The 24,918-nt window shown below is 46.6% G+C and overlaps 2 protein-coding genes across 3 annotated transcripts in view; one reads left to right on the top strand and one right to left on the bottom strand.

The window, feature by feature from the left end:
- LOC115116517 (chondroitin sulfate proteoglycan 5-like) overlaps positions 1–23,281 on the bottom strand; it is a 30,823-nt gene extending 7,542 nt beyond the window's left edge. For both annotated transcript variants that reach the window (XM_065017902.1, XM_065017903.1), the window contains exons 1-3: positions 22,891–23,281; positions 20,151–20,892; positions 18,914–19,102 (exon numbers count right to left, since the gene is read on the bottom strand). In XM_065017902.1, the coding sequence (XP_064873974.1) occupies positions 18,914–19,102; positions 20,151–20,892; positions 22,891–22,963 (1,004 nt within the window). In that variant the 5' untranslated portion in view covers positions 22,964–23,281. The remainder of the gene's footprint in view (positions 1–18,913; positions 19,103–20,150; positions 20,893–22,890) is intronic.
- Positions 21,266–22,531, top strand: LOC135571467 (cilia- and flagella-associated protein 251-like). Its single transcript, XM_065017907.1, has one exon. The coding sequence runs from the start codon at positions 21,442–21,444 to the stop codon at positions 22,126–22,128; it is 687 nt and encodes a 228-aa protein (XP_064873979.1). The 5' UTR covers positions 21,266–21,441; the 3' UTR covers positions 22,129–22,531.
- Positions 23,282–24,918: the final 1,637 nt, after the last annotated feature.

Raw genomic sequence — 24,918 nt, 5'->3', positions numbered from 1 at the left:
TGGGACAGAGGGATGGGACAGAGGTGTGGGACAGAGGTGTGGGACAGAGGTGTGGGACAGAGGGATGGAGAAGAGGTGTGGGACAGAAGTGTGGGACAGAGGTGTGGGACAGAGGTGTGGGACAGAAGTGTGGGACAGAGGGATGGGACAGAGGGATGGAGAAGAGGTGTGGGACAGAGGGATGGGACAGAGGGATGGGACAGAGGTGTGGGACAGAGGTGTGGGACAGAGGTGTGGGACAGAGGGATGGGACAGAGGGATGGAGAAGAGGTGTGGACAGAAGTGTGGGACAGAGGTGTGGGACAGGGGTGTGGGACAGAAGTGTGGGACAGAGGGATGGGACAGAGGGATGGAGAAGAGGTGTGGGACAGAGGGATGGGACAGAGGTGTGGGACAGAGGTGTGGGACAGAGGTGTGGGACAGAGGGATGGGACAGAGGGATGGAGAAGAGGTGTGGGACAGAAGTGTGGGACAGAGGTGTGGGACAGAAGTGTGGGACAGAGGGATGGGACAGAGGGATGGAGAAGAGGTGTGGGACAGAGGGATGGGACAGAGGGATGGGACAGAGGGATGGGACAGAGGTGTGGGACAGAGGGATGGGACAGAGGGATGGGACAGAGGTGTGGGACAGAGGTGTGGGACAGAGGTGTGGGACAGAGGGATGGAGAAGAGGTGTGGGACGGAGGGATGGGACAGAGGGGTAGGACAGAGGTGTGGGACAGAGGGATGGGACAGAGGGATGGAGAAGAGGTGTGGGACAGAGGTGTGGGACAGAGGTGTGGGACAGAGGGATGGGACAGAGGGATGGAGAAGAGGTGAGGGTTGTGGGAGAGAGGTGTGGAAGAGAGGTGTTTGGGAAAGAGGGTTGGGACAGGGATTTTCATTGATGTTACAAACGTGTCATGTACAAGCCTTTTATACTGTCAAATATGAATTGTTTAATAAATAAGGCCTCTCCCTCCCCCTTTCTCTCTCTCTGAATGTGATGGTTAAACCCTCGGACTAAACAACATGTTATCTCAGAGACACACACTGTCAGGCTGGTCTACTTTCAGCTGAGGAACAGTTATTACTGCTGCATCAATGTCTGGCCTTCCTCACAAGTTATCACCATAACTCTCTGTATCTCTCTTTCTCTGTATCTCTCTTTCTCTGCATCTCTCTTCCCTTCTCTTTCTCTGTATCTCTCTTCCCCTCTCTCTCTGTGTCTCTCTTCCCCTCTCTTTCTCTGTATCTCTCTTCCCCTCTCTTTCTCTGTGTCTCTCTTCCCCTCTTTCTCTGTCTCTCTTCCCCTCTTTCTCTGTATCTCTCTTTCTCTGTATCTCTCTTCCCCTCTTTCTCTGTATCTCTCTTCCCCTCTCTTTCTCTGTGTCTCTCTTCCCCTCTTTCTCTGTCTCTCTTCCCCTCTTTCTCTGTATCTCTCTTTCTCTGTATCTCTCTTCCCCTCTTTCTCTGTATCTCTCTTCCCCTCTTTCTCTGTATCTCTCTTCCCCTCTATCTCTGTATCTCTCTTCCCCTCTCTTTCTCTGTGTCTCTCTTCCCCTCTCTTTCTCTGTATCTCTCTTCCCCTCTCTTTCTCTGTATCTCTCTTCCCCTCTCTTTCTCTGTATCTCTCTTCCCCTCTTTCTCTGTATCTCTCTTCCCCTCTCTTTCTCTGTGTCTCTCTTCCCCTCTTTCTCTGTATCTCTCTTCCCCTCTTTCTCTGTGTCTCTCTTCCCCTCTTTCTCTGTGTCTCTCTTCCCCTCTTTCTCTGTATCTCTCTTTCTCTGTATCTCTCTTCCCCTCTTTCTCTGTATCTTTCTTCCCCTCTCTATCTCTGTATCTCTCTTCCCCTCTCTTTCTCTGTATCTCTCTTCCCCTCTCTTTCTCTGTATCTCTCTTCCCCTCTCTTTCTCTGTGTCTCTCTTCCCCTCTCTTTCTCTGTGTCTCTCTTCCCCTCTCTTTCTCTGTATCTCTCTTTCTCTGTATCTCTCTTCCCCTCTCTTTCTCTGTGTCTCTCTTCCCCTCTTTCTCTGTATCTCTCTTCCCCTCTCTTTCTCTGTATCTCTCTTCCCCTCTCTTTCTCTGTGTCTCTCTTCCCCTCTTTCTCTGTATCTCTCTTCCCCTCTTTCTCTGTATCTCTCTTCCCCTCAATTCAATTCAATTCAATTCAAGGGCTTTATTGGCATGGGAAACATGTGTTAACATTGCCAAAGCAAGTGAGGTAGACAACATACAAAGTGAATATATAAGGTGAAAAACAACAAAAATGAACAGTAAACATTACACATACAGAAGTTTCAAAACAGTAAAGACATTACAAATGTCATATTATATATATATATATATATATATATATATATATATATACAATGTACAAATAGTTAAAGGACACAAGATAAAATAAATAAGCATAAATATGGGTTGTATTTACAATGGTGTTTGTTCTTCACTGGTTGCCCTTTTCTCGTGGCAACAGGTCACAAATATTGCTGCTGTGATGGCACACTGTGGAATTTCACCCAGTAGATATGGGAGTTTTTCAAAATTGGATTTGTTTTCGAATTCTTTGTGGATCTGTGTGATCTGGGGGAAATATGTATCTCTAATATGGTCATACATTGGGCAGGAGGTTATGAAGTGCAGCTCAGTTTCCACCTCATTTTGTGGGCAGTGAGCACATAGCCTGTCTTCTCTTGAGAGCCATGTCTGCCTACGGCGGCCTTTCTCAATAGCAAGGCTATGCTCACTGAGTCTGTACATAGTCAAAGCTTTCCTTAATTTTGGGTCAGTCACAGTGGTCAGGTATTCTGCCGCTGTGTACTCTCTGTTTAGGGCCAAATAGCATTCTAGTTTGCTCTGTTTTTTTGTTAATTCTTTCCAATGTGTTAAGTAATTATCTTTTTGTTTTCTCATGATTTGGTTGGGTCTAATTGTGCTGTTGTCCTGGGGCTCTGTAGGGTGTGTTTGTGTTTGTGAACAGAGCCTCAGGACCAGAGCTTGCTTAGGGACTCTTCTCCAGGTTCATCTCTCTGTAGGTGATGGCTTTGTTATGGAAGGTTTGTGAATCGCTTCCTTTTAGGTGGTTGTAGAATTTAATGGCTCTTTTCTGGATTTTGATAATTAGTGGGTATCGGCCTAATTCTGCTCTGCATGCATTATTTGGTGTTTTACGTTGTACACGGAGGATCTTTTTGCAGAATTCTGCGTGCAGTCTCAATTTGGTGTTTGTCCCATTTTGTGAAGTCTTGGTTGGTGAGCGGACCCCAGACCTCACAACCATAAAGGGCAATGGGCTCTATGACTGATTCAAGTATTTTTAGCCAAATCCTAATTGGTATGTTGAAATTTATGTTTCTTTTGATGGCATAGAATGCCCTTCTTGCCTTGTCTCTCAGATCGTTCACAGCTTTGTGGAAGTTACCTGTGGCACTGATGTTTATCTCTCTTTCTCTGTATCTCTCTTCCCCTCTTTCTCTGTATCTCTCTTCCCCTCTCTTTCTCTGTATCTCTCTTCCCCTCTCTTTCTCTGTATCTCTCTTCCCCTCTCTTTCTCTGTATCTCTCTTCCCCTCTATCTCTGTATCTCTCTTCCCCTCTCATTCTCTGTATCTCTCTTCCCCTCTCTTTCTCTGTATCTCTCTTCCCCTCTCTTTCTCTGTATCTCTCTTTCCCTCTATCTCTGTATCTCTCTTCCCCTCTCTTTCTCTGTATCTCTCTTCCCCTCTTTCTCTGTGTCTCTCTTCCCCTCTTTCTCTGTTTCTCTCTTTCTCTGTATCTCTCTTCCCCTCTTTCTCTGTATCTCTCTTCCCTCTCTTTCTCTGTATCTCTCTTCCCCTCTCTTTCTCTGTATCTCTCTTCCCCTCTCTTTCTCTGTATCTCTCTTCCCCTCTCTTTCTCTGTGTCTCTCTTCCCCTCTTTCTCTGTATCTCTCTTCCCCTCTCTTTCTCTGTATCTCTCTTCCCCTCTCTTTCTCTGTATCTCTCTTCCCCTCTCTTTCTCTGTATCTCTCTTCCCCTCTCTTTCTCTGTATCTCTCTTCCCTCTCTTTCTCTGTATCTCTCTTCCCCTCTTTCTCTGTGTCTCTCTTCCCTCTTTCTCTGTATCTCTCTTCCCCTCTCTTTCTCTGTATCTCTCTTCCCCTCTCTTTCTCTGTATCTCTCTTTCCCTCTATCTCTGTATCTCTCTTCCCCTCTCTTTCTCTGTATCTCTCTTCCCCTATTTCTCTGTGTCTCTCTTCCCCTCTTTCTCTGTTTCTCTCTTTCTCTGTATCTCTCTTCCCCTCTTCTCTGTATCTCTCTTCCCCTCTCTTTCTCTGTATCTCTCTTCTCTTTCACTCTCTCTCTCTTCCCCTCTCTGTATCTCTCTTCCCCTCTCTTTCTCTGTGTCTCTCTTCCCCTCTTTCTCTGTATCTCTCTTCCCCTCTCTTTCTCTGTATCTCTCTTCCCTCTGTATCTCTCTTCCCTCTCTTTCTCTGTATCTCTCTTCCCCTTTCTCTGTATCTCTCTTTCTCTGTATCTCTCTTCCACTCTTTCTCTGTATCTCTCTTTTCTCTGTATCTCTCTTCCCCTCTCTTTCTCTGTATCTCTCTTCCCTCTCTTTCTCTGTATCTCTCTTCCCCTCTCTTTCTCTGTCTCTCTCTTCCCTCTGTATCTCTCTTTCTCTGTATCTCTCTTCCCCTCTCTTTCTCTGTATCTCTCTTCCCCTCTTTTCTCTGTATCTCTCTTCCCCTCTTTCTCTGTATCTCTCTTCCCTCTATCTCTGTATCTCTCTTTCCTCTATCTCTGTATCTCTCTTTCCCCTCTCTCTCTGTATCTCTCTTCCCCTCTCTTTATCTGTATCTCTCTTCCCCTCTATCTCTGTATCTCTCTTCCCCTCTCTTTCTCTGTATCTCTCTTCCCCTCTATCTCTGTATCTCTCTTCCCCTCTCTTTCTCTGTATCTCTCTTCCCTCTCTCTTTCTCTGTATCTCTCTTCCCCTCTCTTTCACTCTATCTCTCTTCCCCTCTCTTTCTCTGTATCTCTCTTCCCCTCTCTTTCTCTGTATCTCTCTTCCCCCTCTCTCTGTATCTCTCTTCCCTGTATCTCTCTTCCCCTCTGTATCTCTCTTCCCCTCTCTCTCTGTATCTCTCTTCCCTTCTCTCTCTGTATCTCTCTTCCCCTCTCTCTCTGTATCTCTCTTCCCCTCTTTCTCTGTATCTCTCTTCCCCTCTCTTTCTCTGTATCTCTCTTCCCCTCTTTCTCTGTATCTCTCTTCCCCTCTCTTTCTCTGTATCTCTTCCCCTCTCTTTCTCTGTATCTCTCTTCCCCTCTCTTTCTCTGTATCTCTCTTCCCCTCTCTTTCTCTGTATCTCTCTTCCCCTCTCTTTCTCTGTATCTCTCTTCCCCTCTATCTCTGTATCTCTCTTCCCCTCTCTTTCTCTGTATCTCTCTTCCCCTCTATCTCTGTATCTCTCTTCCCCTCTCTTTCTCTGTATCTCTCTTCCCCTCTATCTCTGTATCTCTCTTCCCCTCTCTTTCTCTGTATCTCTCTTCCCCTCTCTTTCTCTGTATCTCTCTTCCCCTCTCTTTCACTGTATCTCTCTTCCCCTCTATCTCTGTATCTCTCTTCCACTCTCTTTCTCTGTATCTCTCTTCCCCCCTCTCTCTGTATCTCTCTTCCCCCCTCTCTCTGTATCTCTCTTCCCCTCTCTCTCTGTATCTCTCTTCCCTTCTCTCTCTGTATCTCTCTTCCCCTCTCTCTCTGTATCTCTCTTCCCCTCTTTCTCTGTATCTCTCTTCCCCTCTCTTTCTCTGTATCTCTCTTCCCTCTTTCTCTGTATCTCTCTTCCCCTCTCTTTCTCTGTATCTCTTCCCTCTCTTTCTCTGTATCTCTCTTCCCTCTCTTTCTCTGTATCTCTCTTCCCCTCTCTTTCTCTGTATCTCTCTTCCCCTCTCTTTCTCTGTATCTCTCTTCCCCTCTTTCTCTGTATCTCTCTTCCCCTCTCTTTCTCTGTATCTCTCTTCCCCTCTTTCTCTGTATCTATCTTCCCCTCTCTTTCTCTGTATCTCTCTTCCCCTCTCTTTCTCTGTATCTCTCTTCCCCTCTCTTTCTCTGTATCTCTCTTCCCCTCTCTTTCTCTGTATCTCTCTTCCCCTCTCTTTCTCTGTATCTCTCTTCCCCTCTCTTTCTCTGTATCTCTCTTCCCCTCTCTCTCTGTATCTCTCTTTCTCTGTATCTCTCTTCCCCTCTCTCTCTCTCTGTATCTCTCTTTTTCTGTATCTCTTCCCCTCTCTTTCTCTGTATCTCTCTTCCCCTCTCTTTCTCTGTATCTCTCTTCCCCTCTCTCTCTGTATCTCTCTTCCCCTCTCGTTCTCTGCATCTCTCTTCCCCTCTCTTTCTCTGTATCTCTCTTCCTCTTACTCTGTATCTCTCTCCCCCTCTATCTGTATCTCTCTTCCCCCTCTATCTGTATCTCTCTTCCCCCTCTCTCTGTATCTCTCTTCCCCTCTCTTTCTCTGTATCTCTCTTCCCTCTCTTTCTCTGTATCTCTCTTCCCCTCTATCTCTGTATCTCTCTTCCCCTCTCATTCTCTGTATCTCTCTTCCCCTCTCTTTCTCTGTATCTCTCTTTCCCTCTCTTTCTCTGTATCTCTCTTCCCCTCTCTTTCTCTGTATCTCTCTTCCCCTCTCTTTCTCTGTATCTCTCTTCCCATCTCTTTCTCTGTATCTCTCTTCCCCTCTCTTTCTCTGTATCTCTCTTCCCCTCTCTTTCTCTGTATCTCTCTTCCCCTCTCTCTCTGTATCTCTCTTTCTCTGTATCTCTCTTCCCCTCTCTCTCTCTCTGTATCTCTCTTTTTCTGTATCTCTTCCCCTCTCTTTCTCTGTATCTCTCTTCCCCTCTCTTTCTCTGTATCTCTCTTCCCCTCTCTCTCTGTATCTCTCTTCCCCTCTCGTTCTCTGCATCTCTCTTCCCCTCTCTTTCTCTGTATCTCTCTTCCTCTTACTCTGTATCTCTCTCTCCCCCCTCTATCTGTATCTCTCTTCCCCCCTCTATCTGTATCTCTCTTCCCCCTCTCTCTGTATCTCTCTTCCCCTCTCTTTCTCTGTATCTCTCTTCCCCTCTCTTTCTCTGTATCTCTCTTCCCCTCTATCTCTGTATCTCTCTTCCCCTCTCATTCTCTGTATCTCTCTTCCCCTCTCTTTCTCTGTATCTCTCTTCCCCTCTCTTTCTCTGTATCTCTCTTCCCCTCTTTCTCTGTGTCTCTCTTTCCCTCTTTCTCTGTTTCTCTCTTTCTCTGTATCTCTCTTCCCCTCTTTCTCTGTATCTCTCTTCCCCTCTCTTTCTCTGTATCTCTCTTCCCCTCTCTTTCTCTGTATCTCTCGTCCCCTCTCTTTCTCTGTATCTCTCTTCCCCTCTCTTTCTCTGTGTCTCTCTTCCCCTCTTTCTCTGTATCTCTCTTCCCCTCTTTTTCTCTGTATCTCTCTTCCCCTCTCTTTCTCTGTATCTCTCTTCCCCTCTCTTTCTCTGTGTCTCTCTTCCCCTCTTTCTCTGTATCTCTCTTTCTCTGTATCTCTCTTCCCCTCTCTTTCTCTGTATCTCTCTTCCCCTGTCTTTCTCTGTATCTCTCTTCCCCTCTCTTTCTCTGTCTCTCTTCCCCTCTCTTTCTCTGTATCTCTCTTCCCCTCTCTTTCTCTGTGTCTCTCTTCCCCTCTCTTTCTCTGTATCTCTCTTCCCCTCTCTTTCTCTGTATCTCTCTTCCCCTCTATCTCTGTATCTCTCTTCCCCTCTATATCTGTATCTCTCTTCCCCTCTCATTCTCTGTATCTCTTCCCCTCTCTTTCTCTGTATCTCTCTTCCCCTCTCTTTCTCTGTATCTCTCTTCCCCTCTCTTTCTCTGTGTCTCTCTTCCCCTCTCTTTCTCTGTGTCTCTCTTCCCCTCTCTTTCTCTGTATCTCTCTTCCCCTCTCTTTCTCTGTATCTCTCTTCCCCTCTCTTTCTCTGTATCTCTCTTTCCCTCTATCTCTGTATCTCTCTTCCCCTCTCTTTCTCTGTATCTCTCTTCCCCTCTATCTCTGTATCTCTCTTCCCCTCTCATTCTCTGTATCTCTCTTTCCCTCTTTCTCTGTATCTCTCTTCCCCTCTCTTTCTCTGTATCTCTCTTCCCCTCTCTTTCTCTGTATCTCTCTTCCCCTCTCTTTCTCTGTATCTCTCTTCCCCTCTTTCTCTGTATCTCTCTTCCCCTCTCTTTCTCTGTATCTCTCTTCCCCTCTTCCTCTGTATCTCTCTTCCCCTCTCTTTCTCTGTATCTCTCTTCCCCTCTTTCTCTGTATCTCTCTTCCCCTCTCTTTCTCTGTATCTCTCTTCCCCTCTCTTTCTCTGTATCTCTCTTCCCCTCTATCTCTGTATCTCTCTTCCCCTCTCATTCTCTGTATCTCTCTTCCCCTCTCTTTCTCTGTATCTCTCTTTCCCTCTCTTTCTCTGTATCTCTCTTCCCCTCTCTTTCTCTGTATCTCTCTTCCCCTCTCTTTCTCTGTATCTCTCTTCCCCTCTCTTTCTCTGTATCTCTCTTCCCCTCTCTTTCTCTGTATCTCTCTTCCCCTCTCTTTCTCTGTATCTCTCTTCCCCTCTCTCTCTGTATCTCTCTTTCTCTGTATCTCTCTTCCCCTCTCTCTCTCTCTGTATCTCTCTTTTTCTGTATCTCTTCCCCTCTCTTTCTCTGTATCTCTCTTCCCCTCTCTTTCTCTGTATCTCTCTTCCCCTCTCTCTCTGTATCTCTCTTCCCCTCTCGTTCTCTGCATCTCTCTTCCCCTCTCTTTCTCTGTATCTCTCTTTCCTCTTACTCTGTATCTCTCTCCCCCCTCTATCTGTATCTCTCTTCCCCCTCTATCTGTATCTCTCTTCCCCCTCTCTCTGTATCTCTCTTCCCCTCTCATTCTCTGTATCTCTCTTCCCTATCTCTGTATCTCTCTTCCCCTCTCTTTCTCTGTATCTCTCTTCCCCTCTTTCTCTGTATCTCTCTTCCCCTCTTTCTCTGTGTCTCTCTTTCCCTCTTTCTCTGTTTCTCTCTTTCTCTGTATCTCTCTTCCCCTCTTTCTCTGTATCTCTCTTCCCCTCTCTTTCTCTGTATCTCTCTTCCCCTCTCTTTCTCTGTATCTCTCGTCCCCTCTTTTTCTCTGTATCTCTCTTCCCCTCTCTTTCTCTGTATCTCTCTTCCCCTCTCTTTCTCTGTGTCTCTCTTCCCCTCTTTCTCTGTATCTCTCTTTCTCTGTATCTCTCTTCCCCTCTCTTTCTCTGTATCTCTCTTCCCCTGTCTTTCTCTGTATCTCTCTTCCCCTCTCTTTCTCTGTCTCTCTTCCCCTCTCTTTCTCTGTATCTCTCTTCCCCTCTTTTCTCTGTGTCTCTCTTCCCTCTCTCTTTCTCTGTATCTCTCTTCCCTCTGTATCTCTCCCCTCTATCTCTGTATCTCTCTTCCCCTCTCTTTCTCTGTATCTCTCTCCCCTCTCTGTATCTCTTCCCCCTCTCTTTCTCTGTATCTCTTCCCTCTCTTTCTCTCTTCCCCTCTCTTTCTCTGTATCTTCTTCCCTCTCTTTTCTCTGTATCTCTCTTCCCCTCTCTTTCTCTCTTTCTCTCTCTTCCCCTCTCTTTCTCTGTATCTCTCTTCCCCTCTCTTCTCTCTGTATCTCTCTTCCCCTCTCTTTCTCTGTATCTCTCTTCCCCTCTCTCTGTATCTCTCTTCTCTCTTCCCTGTCTCTTTCTCTGTATCTCTCTTCCCTCTACTCTCTGTCTCTCTTCCCCTCTCTTTCTGTATCTCTCTTCCCCTCTCTTTCTCTGTATCTCTCTTCCCTCTTTCTCTGTATCTCTCTTCCCCTCTCTTTCTCTCTTCCCTCTCTTCTGTTCTCTTCTTTCTCTGTATCTCTCTTCCCCTCTTTCTCTGTATCTCTCTTCCCCTCTCATTCTCTGTATCTCTCTTCCCCTCTCTTTCTCTGTATCTCTCTTCCCCTCTCTTTCTCTGTATCTCTCTTCCCCTCTTTCTCTGTGTCTCTCTTCCCTCTTTCTCTGTTCTCTTTTCTCTCTTTCTCTGTATCTCTCTTCCCCTCTCTTTCTCTGTATCTCTCTTCCCCTCTCTTTCTCTGTTCTCTCTTCCCCTCTCTTTCTCTGTATCTCTCTTCCCCTCTCTTTCTCTGTATCTCTCTTCTTTCTCTCTGTATCTCTCTTCCCCTCTCTTTCTCTGTCTCTCTTCCCCTCTTTCTCTGTATCTCTCTTCCCCTCTTTTTCTCTGTATCTCTCTTCCCCTCTCTTTCTCTGTATCTCTTTTCCTCTCTCTCCCCTTCTCTCTGTATCTCTCTTCCCTCTTTCTCTGTATCTCTCTTCTTTCTCTGTATCTCTTTTCCCCTCTCTTTCTCTGTATCTCTCTTCCCCTCTTTCTCTGTCTTTTCCCTCTTTCTCTGTATCTCTCTTCCCCTCTCTTTCTCTGTCTCTCTTCCCTCTCTCTTTCTCTGTATCTCTCTTCCCCTCTCTTTCTCTGTGTCTCTCTTCCCCTCTCTTTCTCTGTATCTCTCTTCCCCTCTCTTTCTCTGTATCTCTCTTCCCCTCTATCTCTGTATCTCTCTTCCCCTCTATCTCTGTATCTCTCTTCCCTCTCTTCTCTGTATCTCTTCCCCTCTCTTTCTCTGTATCTCTCTTCCCTCTCTTTCTCTGTATCTCTCTTCCCCTCTCTTTCTCTGTATCTCTCTTCCCCTCTCTTTCTCTGTTCTCTGTGTCTCTCTTCCCCTCTCTTTCTCTGTATCTCTCTTCCCCTCTCTTTCTCTGTATCTCTCTTCCCCTCTCTTTCTCTGTTCCCCTCTCATCTCTCTTTCCCTCTCTTCTTTCTCTGTATCTCTCTTCCCCTCTCTTTCTCTGTATCTCTCTCTCTTTCCCTGTCTCTTTTTCTCTGTATCTCTCTTCCCCTCTCTTTCTCTGTATCTCTCTTCCTCTCTTTCTCTTTCTCTGTATCTCTCTTCCCCTCTCTTTCTCTGTATCTCTCTTCCCTCTTTCTCTTTCTCTCTTCCCCTCTCTTTCTGTATCTCTCTTCCCCTCTCTTATCTCTCTTCCCCCTCTATCTGTATCTCTCTTCCCCTCTCTTTCTCTGTATCTCTCTTCCCTCTCTTTCTCTGTATCTCTCTTCCCCTCTTTCTCTGTATCTCTCTTCCCCTCTATCTCTGTATCTCTCTTCCCCTCTCATTCTCTGTATCTCTCTTCCCTCTCTTTCTCTGTATCTCTCTTCCCCTCTCTTTCTCTGTATCTCTTCCCCTCTTTCTCTGTGTCTCTCTTTCTCTTTCTCTGTATCTCTCTTCCCCTCTCTTTCTCTGTATCTCTCTTCCCTCTCTTTCTCTGTATCTCTCTTCCCCTCTCTTTCTCTGTGTCTCTCTCTTTCTTCCCTCTCTTTCTCTGTATCTCTCTTCCCCTCTCTTTCTCTCTGTATCTCTCTTCCCCTCTCTTCTCTGTTCTCTCTTCCCCTCTTTTCTCTGTATCTCTCTTCCCCTCTCTTTCTCTGTATCTCTCTTCCCTCTCTTTCTCTCTCTCTCTCTTCCCTCTCTTTCTCTGTATCTCTCTTCCCCTCTTCTCTGTATCTCTCTTCCCCTCTTTTCTCTGTATCTCTCTTCCCCTCTTTCTTTCTCTCTTCCCCTCTCTTTCTCTGTATCTCTCTTCCCCTCTGTCTTTCTCTGTATCTCTCTTCCCCTCTCTTTCTCTGTATCTCTCTTCCCCTCTCTTTCTCTGTATCTCTCTTCCCCTCTTTCTCTGTATCTCTCTTCCCCTCTTTCTCTGTATCTCTCTTCCCCTCTTTCTCTGTATCTCTCTTCCCCTCTCTTTCTCTGTATCTCTCTTCCCTCTCTTTCTCTGTATCTCTCTTCCCTCTCTTTCTCTGTATCTCTCTTCCCCTCTTTCTCTGTATCTCTCTTCCCCTCTCTCTGTCTCTCTTCCCCTCTCTTTCTCTGTATCTCTCTTCCCCTCTCTTTCTCTGTATCTCTCTTCCCCTCTCTTTCTCTGTATCTCTCTTCCCTCTTTCTCTGTATCTCTCTTCCCTCTCTTTCTCTGTGTCTCTCTTCCCCTCTCTTTCTCTGTATCTCTCTTCCCCTCTCTTTCTCTGTATCTCTCTTCCCCTCTCTTTCTCTGTATCTCTTCCCTCTGTATCTCTCTTCCCTCTCTTTCTCTGTATCTCTCTTCCCCTCTCTATCTGTATCTCTCTTCCCTATCTCTCTGTATCTCTTTCCCCCTCTTTCTCTGTATCTCTCTTCCCTCTCTTTCTCTGTATCTCTCTTCCCCTCTCTTTCTCTGTATCTCTCTTCCCCTCTTTCTCTGTATCTCTTTCCCCTCTCTTCTCTGTATCTCTCTTCCCTCTCTTTCTCTGTATCTCTCTTCCCTCTCTTTCTCTGTATCTCTCTTCCCCTCTCTTTCTCTGTATCTCTCTTCCCCTCTCTTTCTCTGTATCTCTCTTCCCCTTCTTTCTCTGTATCTCTCTTCCCCTCTCTTTCTCTGTCTCTCTTCCCCTCTCTTTCTCTGTATCTCTCTTCCCCTCTCTTTCTCTGTATCTCTCTTCCCCTCTCTCTCTGTATCTCTCTGTCTGTATCTCTCTTCCCCTCTCTTTCTCTGTCTCTCTCTTCCCTCTCATTCTCTGTATCTCTCTTCCCCTCTCTTTCTCTGTATCTCTCTTCCCTCTCTCTGTATCTCTCGTTCTCTGCATCTCCCCCTCTCTTTCTCTGTATCTCTCTTCCTCTTTCTCTGTATCTCTCTTCCCCTCTTCTGTATCTCTCTTCCCCTTTCTCTGTATCTCTCTTCCCCTCTCCTCTGTATCTCTCTTCCCCTCTCTTTCTCTGTATCTCTCTTCCCCTCTCTTTCTCTGTATCTCTCTTCCTCTCTCTCTGTTCTCTCTTCCCCTCTCATTCTCTGTATCTCTCTTCCCCTCTCTTTCTCTGTATCTCTCTTCCCCTCTCTTTCTCTGTATCTCTCTTCCCCTCTCTTTCTCTGTATCTCTCTTCCCCTCTCTCTCTGTCTCTCTTCTCTCTGTCTCTCTTCCCCTCTCTTTCTCTGTATCTCTCTTCCCCTCTTTCTCTGTATCTCTCTTCCCCTCTCTTTCTCTGTATCTCTCTTCCCCCTTTCTCTGTTCTCTCTTCCCCTCTCTTTCCTCTTTCTCTGTATCTCTCTTCCCTCTCTCTGTATCTCTCTTTTCCTGTGTCTCTTTTCTTTCTGTATCTCTCTTCCCCTCTCTTTCTCTGTATCTCTCTTCCCTCTCTTTCTCTCTCTTCCCCTCTCTTATCTCTCTCCCTGTATCTCTCTTTCTCTGTATCTCTCTTCCCCTCTCTTTCTCTGTATCTCTCTTCCCCTCTTTCTCTTCTCTGTTCCCCTCTCTTTCTCTCCCCCCTCTCTTTCTCTGTATCTCTCTTCCCCTCTCTTTCTCTGTATCTCTCTTCCCCTCTCTTTCTCTGTATCTCTCTTCCCCTCTCTTTCTCTGTATCTCTCTTCCCCTCTATCTCTCTCTTTCTCTGTATCTCTCTTCTCTCTTCCCCTCTCTTTCTCTGTATCTCTCTTCCCCTCTCTTTCTCTGTCTCTCTTCCCCTCTCTTTCTCTGTATCTCTCTTCCCCTCTCTTTCTCTGTATCTCTCTTCCCCTCTCTCTGTTCTCTGCATCTCTCTTCCCCTCTTTCTCTGTATCTCTCTTCCTCTTACTCTGTATCTCTCTTCCCTCTATCTGTATCTCTCTTCCCCCTCTATCTGTATCTCTCTTCCCCCTCTCTCTGTATCTCTCTTCCCCTCTCTTTTCTCTGTATCTCTCTTCCCTCTCTTTCTCTGTATCTCTCTCCCCTCTTCTCTGTATCTCTCTTCCCCTCTCATTCTCTGTATCTCTCTTCCCCTCTCTTTCTCTGTATCTCTCTTCCCCTCTCTTTCTCTGTATCTCTCTTCCCCTCTTTCTCTGTGTCTCTCTTTCCCTCTTTTCTCTGTTTCTCTCTTTCTCTGTATCTCTCTTCCCTCTTTCTCTGTATCTCTCTTCCCCTCTCTTTCTCTGTATCTCTCTTCCCCTCTCTTTCTCTGTATCTCTCTTCCCCTCTCTGTTTCTCTTCCCCTATCTCTCTTCCCCTCTCTTTCTCTGTATCTCTCTTCCCCTCTTTCTCTGTATCTCTCTTCCCTCTCTTTTTCTCTGTATCTCTCTTCCCTCTCTTTCTCTGTATCTCTTCTTCCCCTCTCTTTCTCTGTGTCTCTCTTCCCCTCTTTCTCTGTATCTCTCTTTCTCTGTATCTCTCTTCCCCTCTCTTTCTCTGTATCTCTCTTCCCCTCTCTTTCTCTGTATCTCTCTTCCCCTCTCTTTCTCTGTCTCTCTTTCTCCCTCTCTTTCTCTCTGTATCTCTCTTCCCCTCTCTTTCTCTGTTCTCCCTCTCTCTCTGTATCTCTCTCTCTCTTTCTCTGTATCTCTCTTCCCCTCTCTTTCTCTGTATCTCTCTTCCCCTCTGTATCTCTCTTCCCCTCTCTTTCTCTGTATCTCTCTTCCCCTCTTTCTCTGTATCTCTCTTCCCCTCTCTTTCTCTGTATCTCTCTTCCCCTCTCTTTCTCTGTTTCTTCTGTATCTCTCTCTCTTCCCTCTCTTTCTCTGTTCTTCTGTTTCTCTGTATCTCTCTTCCCCTCTCTTTCTCTGTATCTCTCTTCCCCTCTCTTTTCTCTGTCTCTCTCTTCCCCTTCCCCTCTCTTTCTCTGTATCTCTCTTCCCCTCTCTTTCTCTGTATCTCTCTTCCCCTCTTTCTCTGTATCTCTCTTCCCCCTCTCTCTGTATCTCTCTTCCCCTCTCTTTCTCTGTATCTCTCTTCCCCTCTCTTTCTCTGTATCTCTCTTCCCCTCTCTTCTCTGTATCTCTCTTCCCCTCTCCTCTGTATCTCTCTTCCCCTCTCTTTCTCTGTATCTCTCTTCCCCTCTCTTTCTCTGTATCTCTCTTCCCTCTTTCTCTGTTCTCTCTTCCCCTCTCTTTCTCTGTTCTCTCTTCCCCTCTCTTTCTCTGTATCTCTCTTCCCCTCTTTCTCTGTATCTCTCTTCCCCTCTTTTCTCTGTATCTCTCTTCCCCTTCTCTTTCTCTCTCTTTCTCTGTATCTCTCTCTTCCCCTCTCTCTTCTCTCTGTCTCTCTTCCCCTCTTTCTCTGTATCTCTCTTTTCTCTGTATCTCTCTTCCCTCTCTTTCTCTGTATCTCTCTTCCCCTCTCTTTCTCTGTATCTCTCTTCCCCTCTCTTTCTCTGTCTCTCTTTCCCCTCTCTTTCTCTTCCCCTCTCTTTCTCTGTATCTCTCTTCCCCTCTCTTTCTCTGTGTCTCTCTTCCCTCTCTTTCTCTGTATCTCTCTTCCCCTCTCTTTCTCTGTATCTCTCTTCCCCTCATTCTCTGTATCTCTTCCCCTCTCTTTCTCTGTATCTCTCTTCCCTCTCTTTCTCTGTATCTCTCTTCCCCTCTCTTTCTCTGTGTCTCTCTTCCCCTCTCTTTCTCTGTGTCTCTCTTCCCCTCTCTTTCTCTGTATCTCTCTTCCCCTCTCTTTCTCTGTATCTCTCTTCCCCTCTCTGTATCTCTCTTCCTCTTTTCTCTCTCTTCCCCTCTCTTTCTCTGTATCTCTCTTCCTCTTACTCTGTATCTCTCTCTTCCCCCCTTTCTCTATCTGTATCTCTCTTCCCCCTCTATCTGTATCTCTCTTCCCCCTCTCTCTGTATCTCTCTTCCCCTCTCTTTCTCTGTATCTCTCTTCCCCTCTCTTTCTCTGTATCTCTCTTCCCCTCTATCTCTGTATCTCTCTTCCCCTCTCATTCTCTGTATCTCTCTTCCCCTCTCTTTCTCTGTATCTCTCTTCCCCTCTCTTTCTCTGTATCTCTCTTCCCCTCTTTCTCTGTGTCTCTCTTTCCCTCTTTCTCTGTTTCTCTCTTTCTCTGTATCTCTCTTCCCCTCTTTCTCTGTATCTCTCTTCCCCTCTCTTTCTCTGTATCTCTCTTCCCCTCTCTTTCTCTGTATCTCTCTTCCCCTCTCTTTCTCTGTATCTCTCTTCCCCTCTCTTTCTCTGTGTCTCTCTTCCCCTCTTTCTCTGTATCTCTCTTCCCCTCTTTTTCTCTGTATCTCTCTTCCCCTCTCTTTCTCTGTATCTCTCTTCCCCTCTCTTTCTCTGTGTCTCTCTTCCCCTCTTTCTCTGTATCTCTCTTTCTCTGTATCTCTCTTCCCCTCTCTTTCTCTGTATCTCTCTTCCCCTGTCTTTCTCTGTATCTCTCTTCCCCTCTCTTTCTCTGTCTCTCTTCCCTGTATCTCTCTTTCTCTGTATCTCTCTTCCCCTCTCTTTCTCTGTGTCTCTCTTCCCCTCTCTTTCTCTGTATCTCTCTTCCCCTCTCTTTCTCTGTATCTCTCTTCCCCTCTATCTCTGTATCTCTCTTCCCCTCTATCTCTGTATCTCTCTTCCCCTCTCTCTCATTCTCTGTATCTCTTTCCCCTCTCTTTCTCTGTATCTCTCTTCCCCTCTCTTTCTCTGTGTCTCTCTTCCCCTCTCTTTCTCTGTGTCTCTCTTCCCCTCTCTTTCTCTGTATCTCTCTTCCCCTCTCTTTCTCTGTATCTCTCTTCCCCTCTCTTTCTCTGTATCTCTCTTTCCCTCTATCTCTGTATCTCTCTTCCCCTCTCTTTCTCTGTATCTCTCTTCCCCTCTATCTCTGTATCTCTCTTCCCCTCTCATTCTCTGTATCTCTCTTCCCCTCTCTTTCTCTGTATCTCTCTTTCCCTCTTTCTCTGTATCTCTCTTCCCTCTCTTTCTCTGTATCTCTCTTCCCTCTCTTTCTCTGTATCTCTCTTCCCTCTCTTTTCTCTGTATCTCTCTTCCCCTCTTTCTCTGTATCTCTCTTCCCCTCTCTTTCTCTGTATCTCTCTTCCCCTCTTCCTCTGTATCTCTCTTCCCCTCTCTTTCTCTGTATCTCTCTTCCCCTCTTTCTCTGTATCTCTCTTCCCCTCTCTTTCTCTGTATCTCTCTTCCCTCTCTTTCTCTGTATCTCTCTTCCCCTCTATCTCTGTATCTCTCTTCCCCTCTCATTCTCTGTATCTCTTTCCCTCTCTTTCTCTGTATCTCTCTTTCCCTCTCTTTCTCTGTATCTCTCTTCCCCTCTCTTTCTCTGTATCTCTCTTCCCCTCTCTTTCTCTGTATCTCTCTTCCCCTCTTTCTCTGTATCTCTCTCTCCCCTCTCTTTCTCTGTATCTCTCTTCCCCTCTTCCTCTGTTTCTCTCCCCTCTCTTTCTCTGTATCTCTTTCCCCTCTTTCTCTGTCTCTCTTCCCCTCTCTTTCTCTGTATCTCTCTTCCCCTCTCTTTCTCTGTATCTCTCTTCCCCTCTCTTTCTCTGTATCTCTCTTCCCCTCTCTTTCTCTTCTCTCTCTTCCCTTCTCTCTCTGTATCTCTCTCTTCTCTGTATCTCTCTTCCCTCTTTCTCTATCTCTCTTCCCCTTCTCTTTCTCTGTATCTCTCTTCCCCTCTCTTTCTCTTCCCTTCTCTCTCTGTATCTCTCTTACTCTGTATCTCTCTCCCCCTCTATCTGTATCTCTCTTCCCCCTCTATCTGTATCTCTCTTCCCCCTCTCTCTGTATCTCTCTTCCCTTCTCTCTCTGTATCTCTCTTCCCCTCTCTCTCTGTATCTCTCTTCCCCTCCCTCTCTGCATCTCTCTTCCCCTCTCTTTCTTTCTCTGCATCTCTCTTCCCCTCTCTTTCTCTGTATCTCTCTTCCTCTCTCTCTGTATCTCTCTTCCCTCTCTCTCTGTATCTCTCTTCCCCTCTCTCTCTGTATCTCTCTTCCCCCTCTCTCTTTATCTCTCTTCCCCCTCTCTCTCTGTATCTCTCTTCCCCTCTCTCTCTGTATCTCTCTTCCCCCCCTCTCTCTGTATCTCTCTTCCCCCTCGCTCTGTATCTCTCTTCCCCCTCTCTCTGTATCTCTCTTCCCCCTCTCTCTGTATATCTCTTCCCCTCTCTCTCTGTATCTCTCTCTTCCCCCCTCTCTCTGTATCTCTCTTCCCCTCTCTCTCTGTATCTCTCTTCCCCTCTCTCTCTGTATCTCTCTTCCTCTCTCTCTCTGTATCTCTCTTCCCCCTCTCTTTCTCTTCCCCTCTCTTTCTCTGTATCTCTCTTCCTCTCTCTCTGTATCTCTCTTCCTCTCTCTCTGTATCTCTCTTCCCTCTCTTTCTCTGTATCTCTCTTCCTCTCTCTCTGTATCTCTCTTCTACCCCCTCTCTCTGTATCTCTCTTCCCCTCTCTCTGTATCTCTCTTCCCCTCTCTCTCTGTATCTCTCTTCCCCTCTCTCTCTGTGTCTCTCTTCCCCCTCTCTCTGTATCTCTCTTCCCCCCCTCTCTGTATCTCTCTTCCCCTCTATCTCTCTGTAGCTCTCTTCCCCTCTCTCTCTCTGCATCTCTCTTCCCCTCTCTCTCTGTATCTCTCTTCCCTCTCTCTCTGTATCTCTCTTCCCCCTCTCTGTATCTCTCTTCCCCTCTATCTCTCTTCCCCTCTCTCTGTCTCTCTTCCCCTCTCTCTCTCTGTAGCTCTCTTCCCCTCTCTCTCTCTCTGTAGCTCTCTTCCCCTCTCTCTCTGTATCTCTCTTCCCCCCTCTCTGTTTCTCTCTTCCCCTCTCTCTGTATCTCTCTTCCCCTCTCTCTCTGTATCTCTCTTCCCCTCTCTCTCTGTATCTCTCTTCCCCCCCTCTCTGTATCTCTCTTCCCCTCTATCTCTCTTCCCCTCTCTCTCTCTGTAGCTCTCTCTTAGATATTTTTTTCCACTTTAGTTTATTTAGTATTTTCTTAACTCTATATATTGAACTGCATCGTTGGTTAAGGGCTTGTAATAAAGCATTTCACAGTGAGGTCTACACCTGTTGTATTCAGCGCATGTGACAAATAAAATGTGATTTGATTATTTCTCTCTATTTCTCTCTTAGACATACACTGACCTGCGTTTGCGGAGTCGCCTGTTCTCAATCCTCAGGCGGTGGAGTCGTTTGGCGAAGAAGACGATGATGATGATGAGTAGGATGAGGGTCGTAGAGGCCACACCCACTACCACACACAGTACCTGGAAGTCTGTCACCACCCAATCACAACGAGAGCCCTTGTTCCACATATAGTCCTGAACATTACATCTAGAGAGATATGGGTGGGGGGATATTTTAACTATAGAATAGACAGACAGGCAGTAGAATTCAGGAAGTATTTGTGTCTCTAAAACAAAATGCCGCGCTATCTGACAATTGTTGTTACAAGGCAATGTCAATGAGTTGATGTACTGCTACTAGTACTGTAGAAAAACAGAAGCGTTGGATGTTCTTAGTCCTCAGCAATGCTTAAAGCACATCATGAGACCACTATTGAGGTTTGGGACATTTAAAAAAATATATTTTTGTTGTTGCATGTAGTTACCCTTTAATTGCAGTGCTCACCCAGCATAAGGCTGTTTTTAGCAGTGTTTTTGGAGTGCACATGAGATGGTAGAGTTTGCAAAAGAAATACCCAAATAATCAGGAAATCATTCTGCCAGGTAATCATAGGCTACTCTGTAGTTAACATTTAATTAAGAATGTTTTTGGGAAAGCCTTTCCATCTACCACTAGCTTCTTCATTAGCATCATCTCGAACAGCTACACAAAGTGGTACAGGGATTCTCGCTGCTTCTTCAGTATGAATCACTGATGTATTCTGTTCATGTCTTACTATGCAAATTAATACATTTTCAATACATTTAGTTGATTCCCTACTAAGTTCAATACATTTTTGAATATTGTTGAATTCTGTTTTAATGTCTGGATTCCGTGATTCAGTCCTTGTTCTCTGCATCTCAGATTTTATAGGGCCTACATGTGCCTGTCCTAGGTTAGATCAGAAGTCTGTCCAGTAATTAAGAGAGAATCAGCCCAGACTAGTCCTATAATAAGATCAACTGGATCAGAGAGGGTGTGTTTCTGTGTTTGACATGTGGAAGGGGAGGTTCAGGTTGGGTAAGGACATATGGACCCCCCCCTGCTGAGTAGGCTTGTGGCCCTGCATGTTTCTACATGTTTGTCAGTGGGGTGTCTATTCTGGTTTTGTTAGAAAGACACCAGCTGTATATTGTTCTGTAGTGTACAAACCACTAAGCCCCCACCCACATTATTGTACATGTATTTCTTTCCATTGACGATTGTGCAAAATTACCTGCAGAATGCTCCCATTCCAGTAGCGATGGTACAAACTCCTCTGTTGTAGCAGAAGTCAGGCTGTGCGTCACACTGAGACACACACTCACCCCCGACCTCTGACCTCACAAAGCCCAGACCACACCCATCTGACCCCTGAGGAGGGGAAGGAGGAGGGGGGGATTGAGACTGAGAGGGTGGCTGGGGGTCATCGTTGTCAGGGGTAACATTGGGGACAGGGGAGCCAGTGAGCGATGGGTTTTCATCCTCCATGTCTGCCAGAGGGGTCAGGGTCGGATCAGGGTCAAGGGTTGTGTCTATGGTGGAGAGTTCGTCATCGGGGGACAAGTAGTCGTAGAAATCTGACAGAGTCCAGGCTGTGGGGTCTCCCGCCCGCTGCTGCAGGGGCTGAACTACAGCCGTCAGCCAATCAGAATCAGACGAGAGGTCAGGGGTCAAGGGGCGGTCGGGGTTATGGAACTCCACCTTGATGATATCATCTGAGCGTTCCTGAGATTCCCCGCCAGTTAGCTCTTCTCTGATTGGCTGACCGTCCTGTTCAGTGAAGTCCAAGTGGGAGTGTCTTCTGTGAGAGGGTTTGCGTTTGATGGCGCTGAGAGGAAGTCCAGCCGCTAGTCCTAACCCTAAACCAATCAGCTCTGCTGAGTCATCACCGATAAGGACCGCCCTTTCTACAGCGGAGAAAGATGATTGGCTGTGCTGGACTTCCGTCCTGCTGACGGTGGTCAATGAGAGGTCTCCTGTCAGGTCAATCAGAAACAACAAATAGATCAGGACACACCCACACATACACAGGAGACAGACAACACCATTGCAATGGATTTTATTCACTTCGCACCCATGATCATTCAAAATCCAGAGTAGCGTGATTGGAAGCTGATGTGCTCAATTAAAATGAATGGGAAACTGCTCTCTCTCTCCCTCCCTCCCTCCTTCTCTACTTTGAAGCAGAAGCTGTGTGTCAGTGTGGATTAGGAGCAGTGATGTTCTAACATGCTCTACTGACCACAGATGAAATTAGATTAGGATTACAGCTATAGGTTAAACACTGACCATGTCGAAATACTCACAGCAATCTACTGACGGACACCACAGGAGAGGAGAAGAGTGTAAAGGAAGAGGAGAGGAGCAGAAAGAGGAGGAGCAGAAAGGAGAGGAGCGGAGAGGAGCAGAAAGAGGAGGAGCAGAAAGGAGAGGAGCGGAAAGGAGAGGAGTGGAGAGGAGCAGAAAGAGGAGGAGCGGAAAGGAGAGGAGCGGAGAGGAGCAGAAAGAGGAGGAGCGGAAAGAAGATGAGCAGAAAGAGGAGGAGCGGAAAGAAGAGGAGCGGAAAGAAGAGGAGCAGAAAGGAGAGGAGTGGAGAGGAGCAGAAAGAGGAGGAGCGGAAAGAAGAGGAGCAGAAAGGAGAGGAGCGGAAAGAAGAGGAGCAGAAAGAGGAGGAGCGGAAAGAAGAGGAGCAGAAAGGAGAGGAGCGGAAAGAAGAGGAGCAGAAAGAGGAGGAGCGGAAAGAAGAGGAGCAGAAAGAGGAGGAGCGGAAAGAAGAGGAGCGGAAAGGAGAGGAGCGGAAAGAAGAGGAGCAGAAAGGAGAGGAGCGGAAAGGAGAGGAGTGGAAAGGAGAGGAGCAGAAAGGAGAGGAGCAGAAAGGAGAGGAGCGGAAAGGAGAGGAGTGGAAAGGAGAGGAGTGGAAAGAAGAGGAGCAGAAAGGAGAGGAGCGGAAAGAAGAGGAGCGGAAAGGAGAGGAGCGGAAAGGAGAGGAGTGGAAAGGAGAGGAGTGGAAAGAAGAGGAGCAGAAAGGAGAGGAGCGGAAAGAAGAGGAGCAGAAAGGAGAGGAGCGGAAAGGAGAGGAGTGGAAAGAAGAGGAGCAGAAAGGAGAGGAACGGAAAGGAGAGGAGCCGAGAGGAGAAATGTATGGACATGCCACTACACATACAGTGTGTTACCATAGTAACAGATCTGTAGCCATAGTAACAGAGCTCTGACTATGGTAACCAGGTTGGCTTGGCTACGATTGGTCAGAGCTCAGTCCCAGCAACCTCTCCTGGCAGGAGAGCACAGGATCATGGGTAGCTATACCGGTTGGACACTAACACACATGCACACACACACACAATATGAGTGTGTGTGCTTGTGTTGACGGTGATACATTGTGACAGAATGTTGCTCTCTGGGGCCACAGGGCAGATGGACCTCACAGGGTGGGTCCACACACATTCCAATACGCAGTACACACACACACACAGGTCATGTAATTCAAATTCCTTATCTCTTCTACACTAATGTTTGATCAACTCCATCTGTGTTTGTATTTGTGATTGTGCACACCAGTGTGTGCCCGTGTGCACGCTTGTGTCAGTGTGTGTGTGTTTGTGATCTGGGACAGCAGTTGCCCGTTGGCAAAACAACGTCAGTGATCAATAAAGAAGCTATCAGCTGATCGATTACACTCTCTGATGACCAATGAAGAAGCTATCAGAGCCAGAGTTTATTACTAGCAGTAATAGACAGAAAAAACACTCATTCCATACTATATTCCAAAGTCAGCGACACATTCAGATAAAATAATGACATGCTGAAGATAATGGATTTTATAGTCTCTCTCTTTCGCTGTTGAGCCCACATTTCCAGACGTTTGAGGTGTAATAGTGAACAGACACACACACACACACACACATAAACACACACACAGAACAGACACACATAAACACACACACAGACACACACACACACAGCAGTGTTCTTACCGTGAGCAGACAGAGAGAGGAGGAGAGACATCATTAACGACCAACTCCACGACCGGCTCTCCCAGCGCGCCATACCACCGTCCTCCGACACAGACCGCGCTACACACACCACACACTGGTACACACACCGATGCACCAGGACACACACACACCAGACCCAGTTACTCAGCAGCACAGACTCCTTCAGAGTGTGTGTGTGTGTGTGTGTGTGTGTGTGTGTGTGTGTGTGTGTGTGTGTGTGTGTGTGTGTGTGTGTGTGTGTGTGTGTGTCAGTGTGTGTCTGTCAGTGTGTGTGTGTATGTGTATGTGTCAGTGTGTGTGTGTAGTAGTGGTAATCCAAGCATAAACCCTCTCTGTGTTCAGATCTGTTGCCGGTGAGACATGGCTGCTCTGTCTGTGGTCTGGGGTTGTTCTGCTCCACTGTCTGTTCCTCTGTCTGTTGGTTTAGTCCGTTCCCCCCTCTGTTGGTTTAGTCCGTTCCCCCCTCTGTTGGTTTAGTCCGTTCCCCCCTATGTTGGTTTAGTCTGTTCCCCCCTCTGTTGGTTTAGTCTGTTCCTCCGTCTGTTCCTTTGTCTGTTGGTTTATTCTGTTCCTCCATCTGTTGATTTAGTCTGTTGCCCCCTCTGTTGGTTTGGTCTGTTGGTTTAGTCTGTTCCCCCCTCTGTTGGTTTAGTCTGTTCCTCCCTCTGTTGGTTTAGTTTGTTCCTCCCTCTGTTGGTTTAGTCTGTTCCTTTGTCTGTTGGTTTAGTCTGTTCCTCCCTCTGTTGGTTTAGTCTGTTCCTTTGTCTGTTGGTTTAGTCCGTTCCCCCCTCTGTTGATTTAGTCCGTTCCCCCCTCTGCTGGTTTATTCTGTTCTTCCCTCTGCTGGTTTAGTCTGTTCCTCCATCTGTTGGTTTAGTCTGTTCCTCCCTCTGTTTGTTTAGTCTGTTCCTCCCTCTGTTGGTTTAGTCTGTTCCTCACTCTGTTGGTTTAGTCCGTTCCCCCTCTGTTGATTTAGTCCGTTCCTCCCTCTGCTGGTTTAGTGTGTTCCTCCCTCTGCTGGTTTAGTCTGTTCCTCCCTCTGCTGGTTTAGTCTGTTCCTCCATCTGTTGGTTTAGTCTGTTCCTTTGTCTGTTGGTTTAGTCTGTTCCTCCCTCTGTTGGTTTAGTGTGTTCCCCCCTCTGTTGGTTTAGTCTGTTCCTCTATCTGTTGGTTTAGTGTGTTCCTCACTCTGCTGGTTTAGTCTGTTCCACCCTCTGCTGGTTTAGTCTGTTCCAACCTCTGTTGGTTTAGTCTGTTCCTCCATCTGTTGGTTTAGTCTGTTTTTCCATCTTTTGGTTTAGTCTGTTCCTCCTGCTGTTGGTTTAGTTTCTTCCTCCATCTGTTGGTTTAGTCTGTTCCCCCCTCTGTTGGTTTAGTCTGTTCCTCCATCTGTTGGTTTAGTCTGTTGCCCCCTCTGTTGGTTTAGTCTGTTCCTCTATCTGTTGGTTTAGTGTGTTCCTCCCTCTGCTGGTTTAGTCTGTTCCACCCTCTGCTGGTTTAGTCTGTTCCAACCTCTGTTGGTTTAGTCTGTTCCTCCATCTGTTGGTTTAGTCTGTTTTTCCATCTGTTGGTTTAGTCTGTTCCCCCCTCTGTTGGTTTAGTCTGTTCCTCCATCTGTTGGTTTAGTCTGTTGTCCCCTCTGTTGGTTTAGTCTGTTCCTCCATCTGTTGGTTTAGTCTGTTCCTCCATCTGTTGGTTTTGTCTGTTCCTCCATCTGTTGGTTTTGTCTGTTCCTCCATCTGTTGGTTTTGTCTGTTCCTCCATCTGTTGGTTTAGTCTGTTACTCACACTGTTGGTTTAGTCTGTTTCTTTGTCTGTTGGTTTAGTCTGTTCCCCCTTCTGCAGGTTTAGTCCATTCCTCCCTCTGTTGGTTTAGTCTGTTCCTTTGTCTGTTGGTTTAGTCTGTTCCTCCATCTGTTGGTTTAGTCTGTTCCTCCATCTATTGGTTTAGTCTGTTCCTCCATCTGTTGGTTTAGCCTGTTCCTCCATCTGTTGGTTTAGTCCGTT

Source organism: Oncorhynchus nerka, linkage group LG4, assembly GCF_034236695.1.
Source record: "Oncorhynchus nerka isolate Pitt River linkage group LG4, Oner_Uvic_2.0, whole genome shotgun sequence".
Lineage (NCBI taxonomy): Eukaryota > Metazoa > Chordata > Actinopteri > Salmoniformes > Salmonidae > Oncorhynchus > Oncorhynchus nerka.
This window is presented reverse-complemented; position numbering and strand designations above follow the sequence as displayed.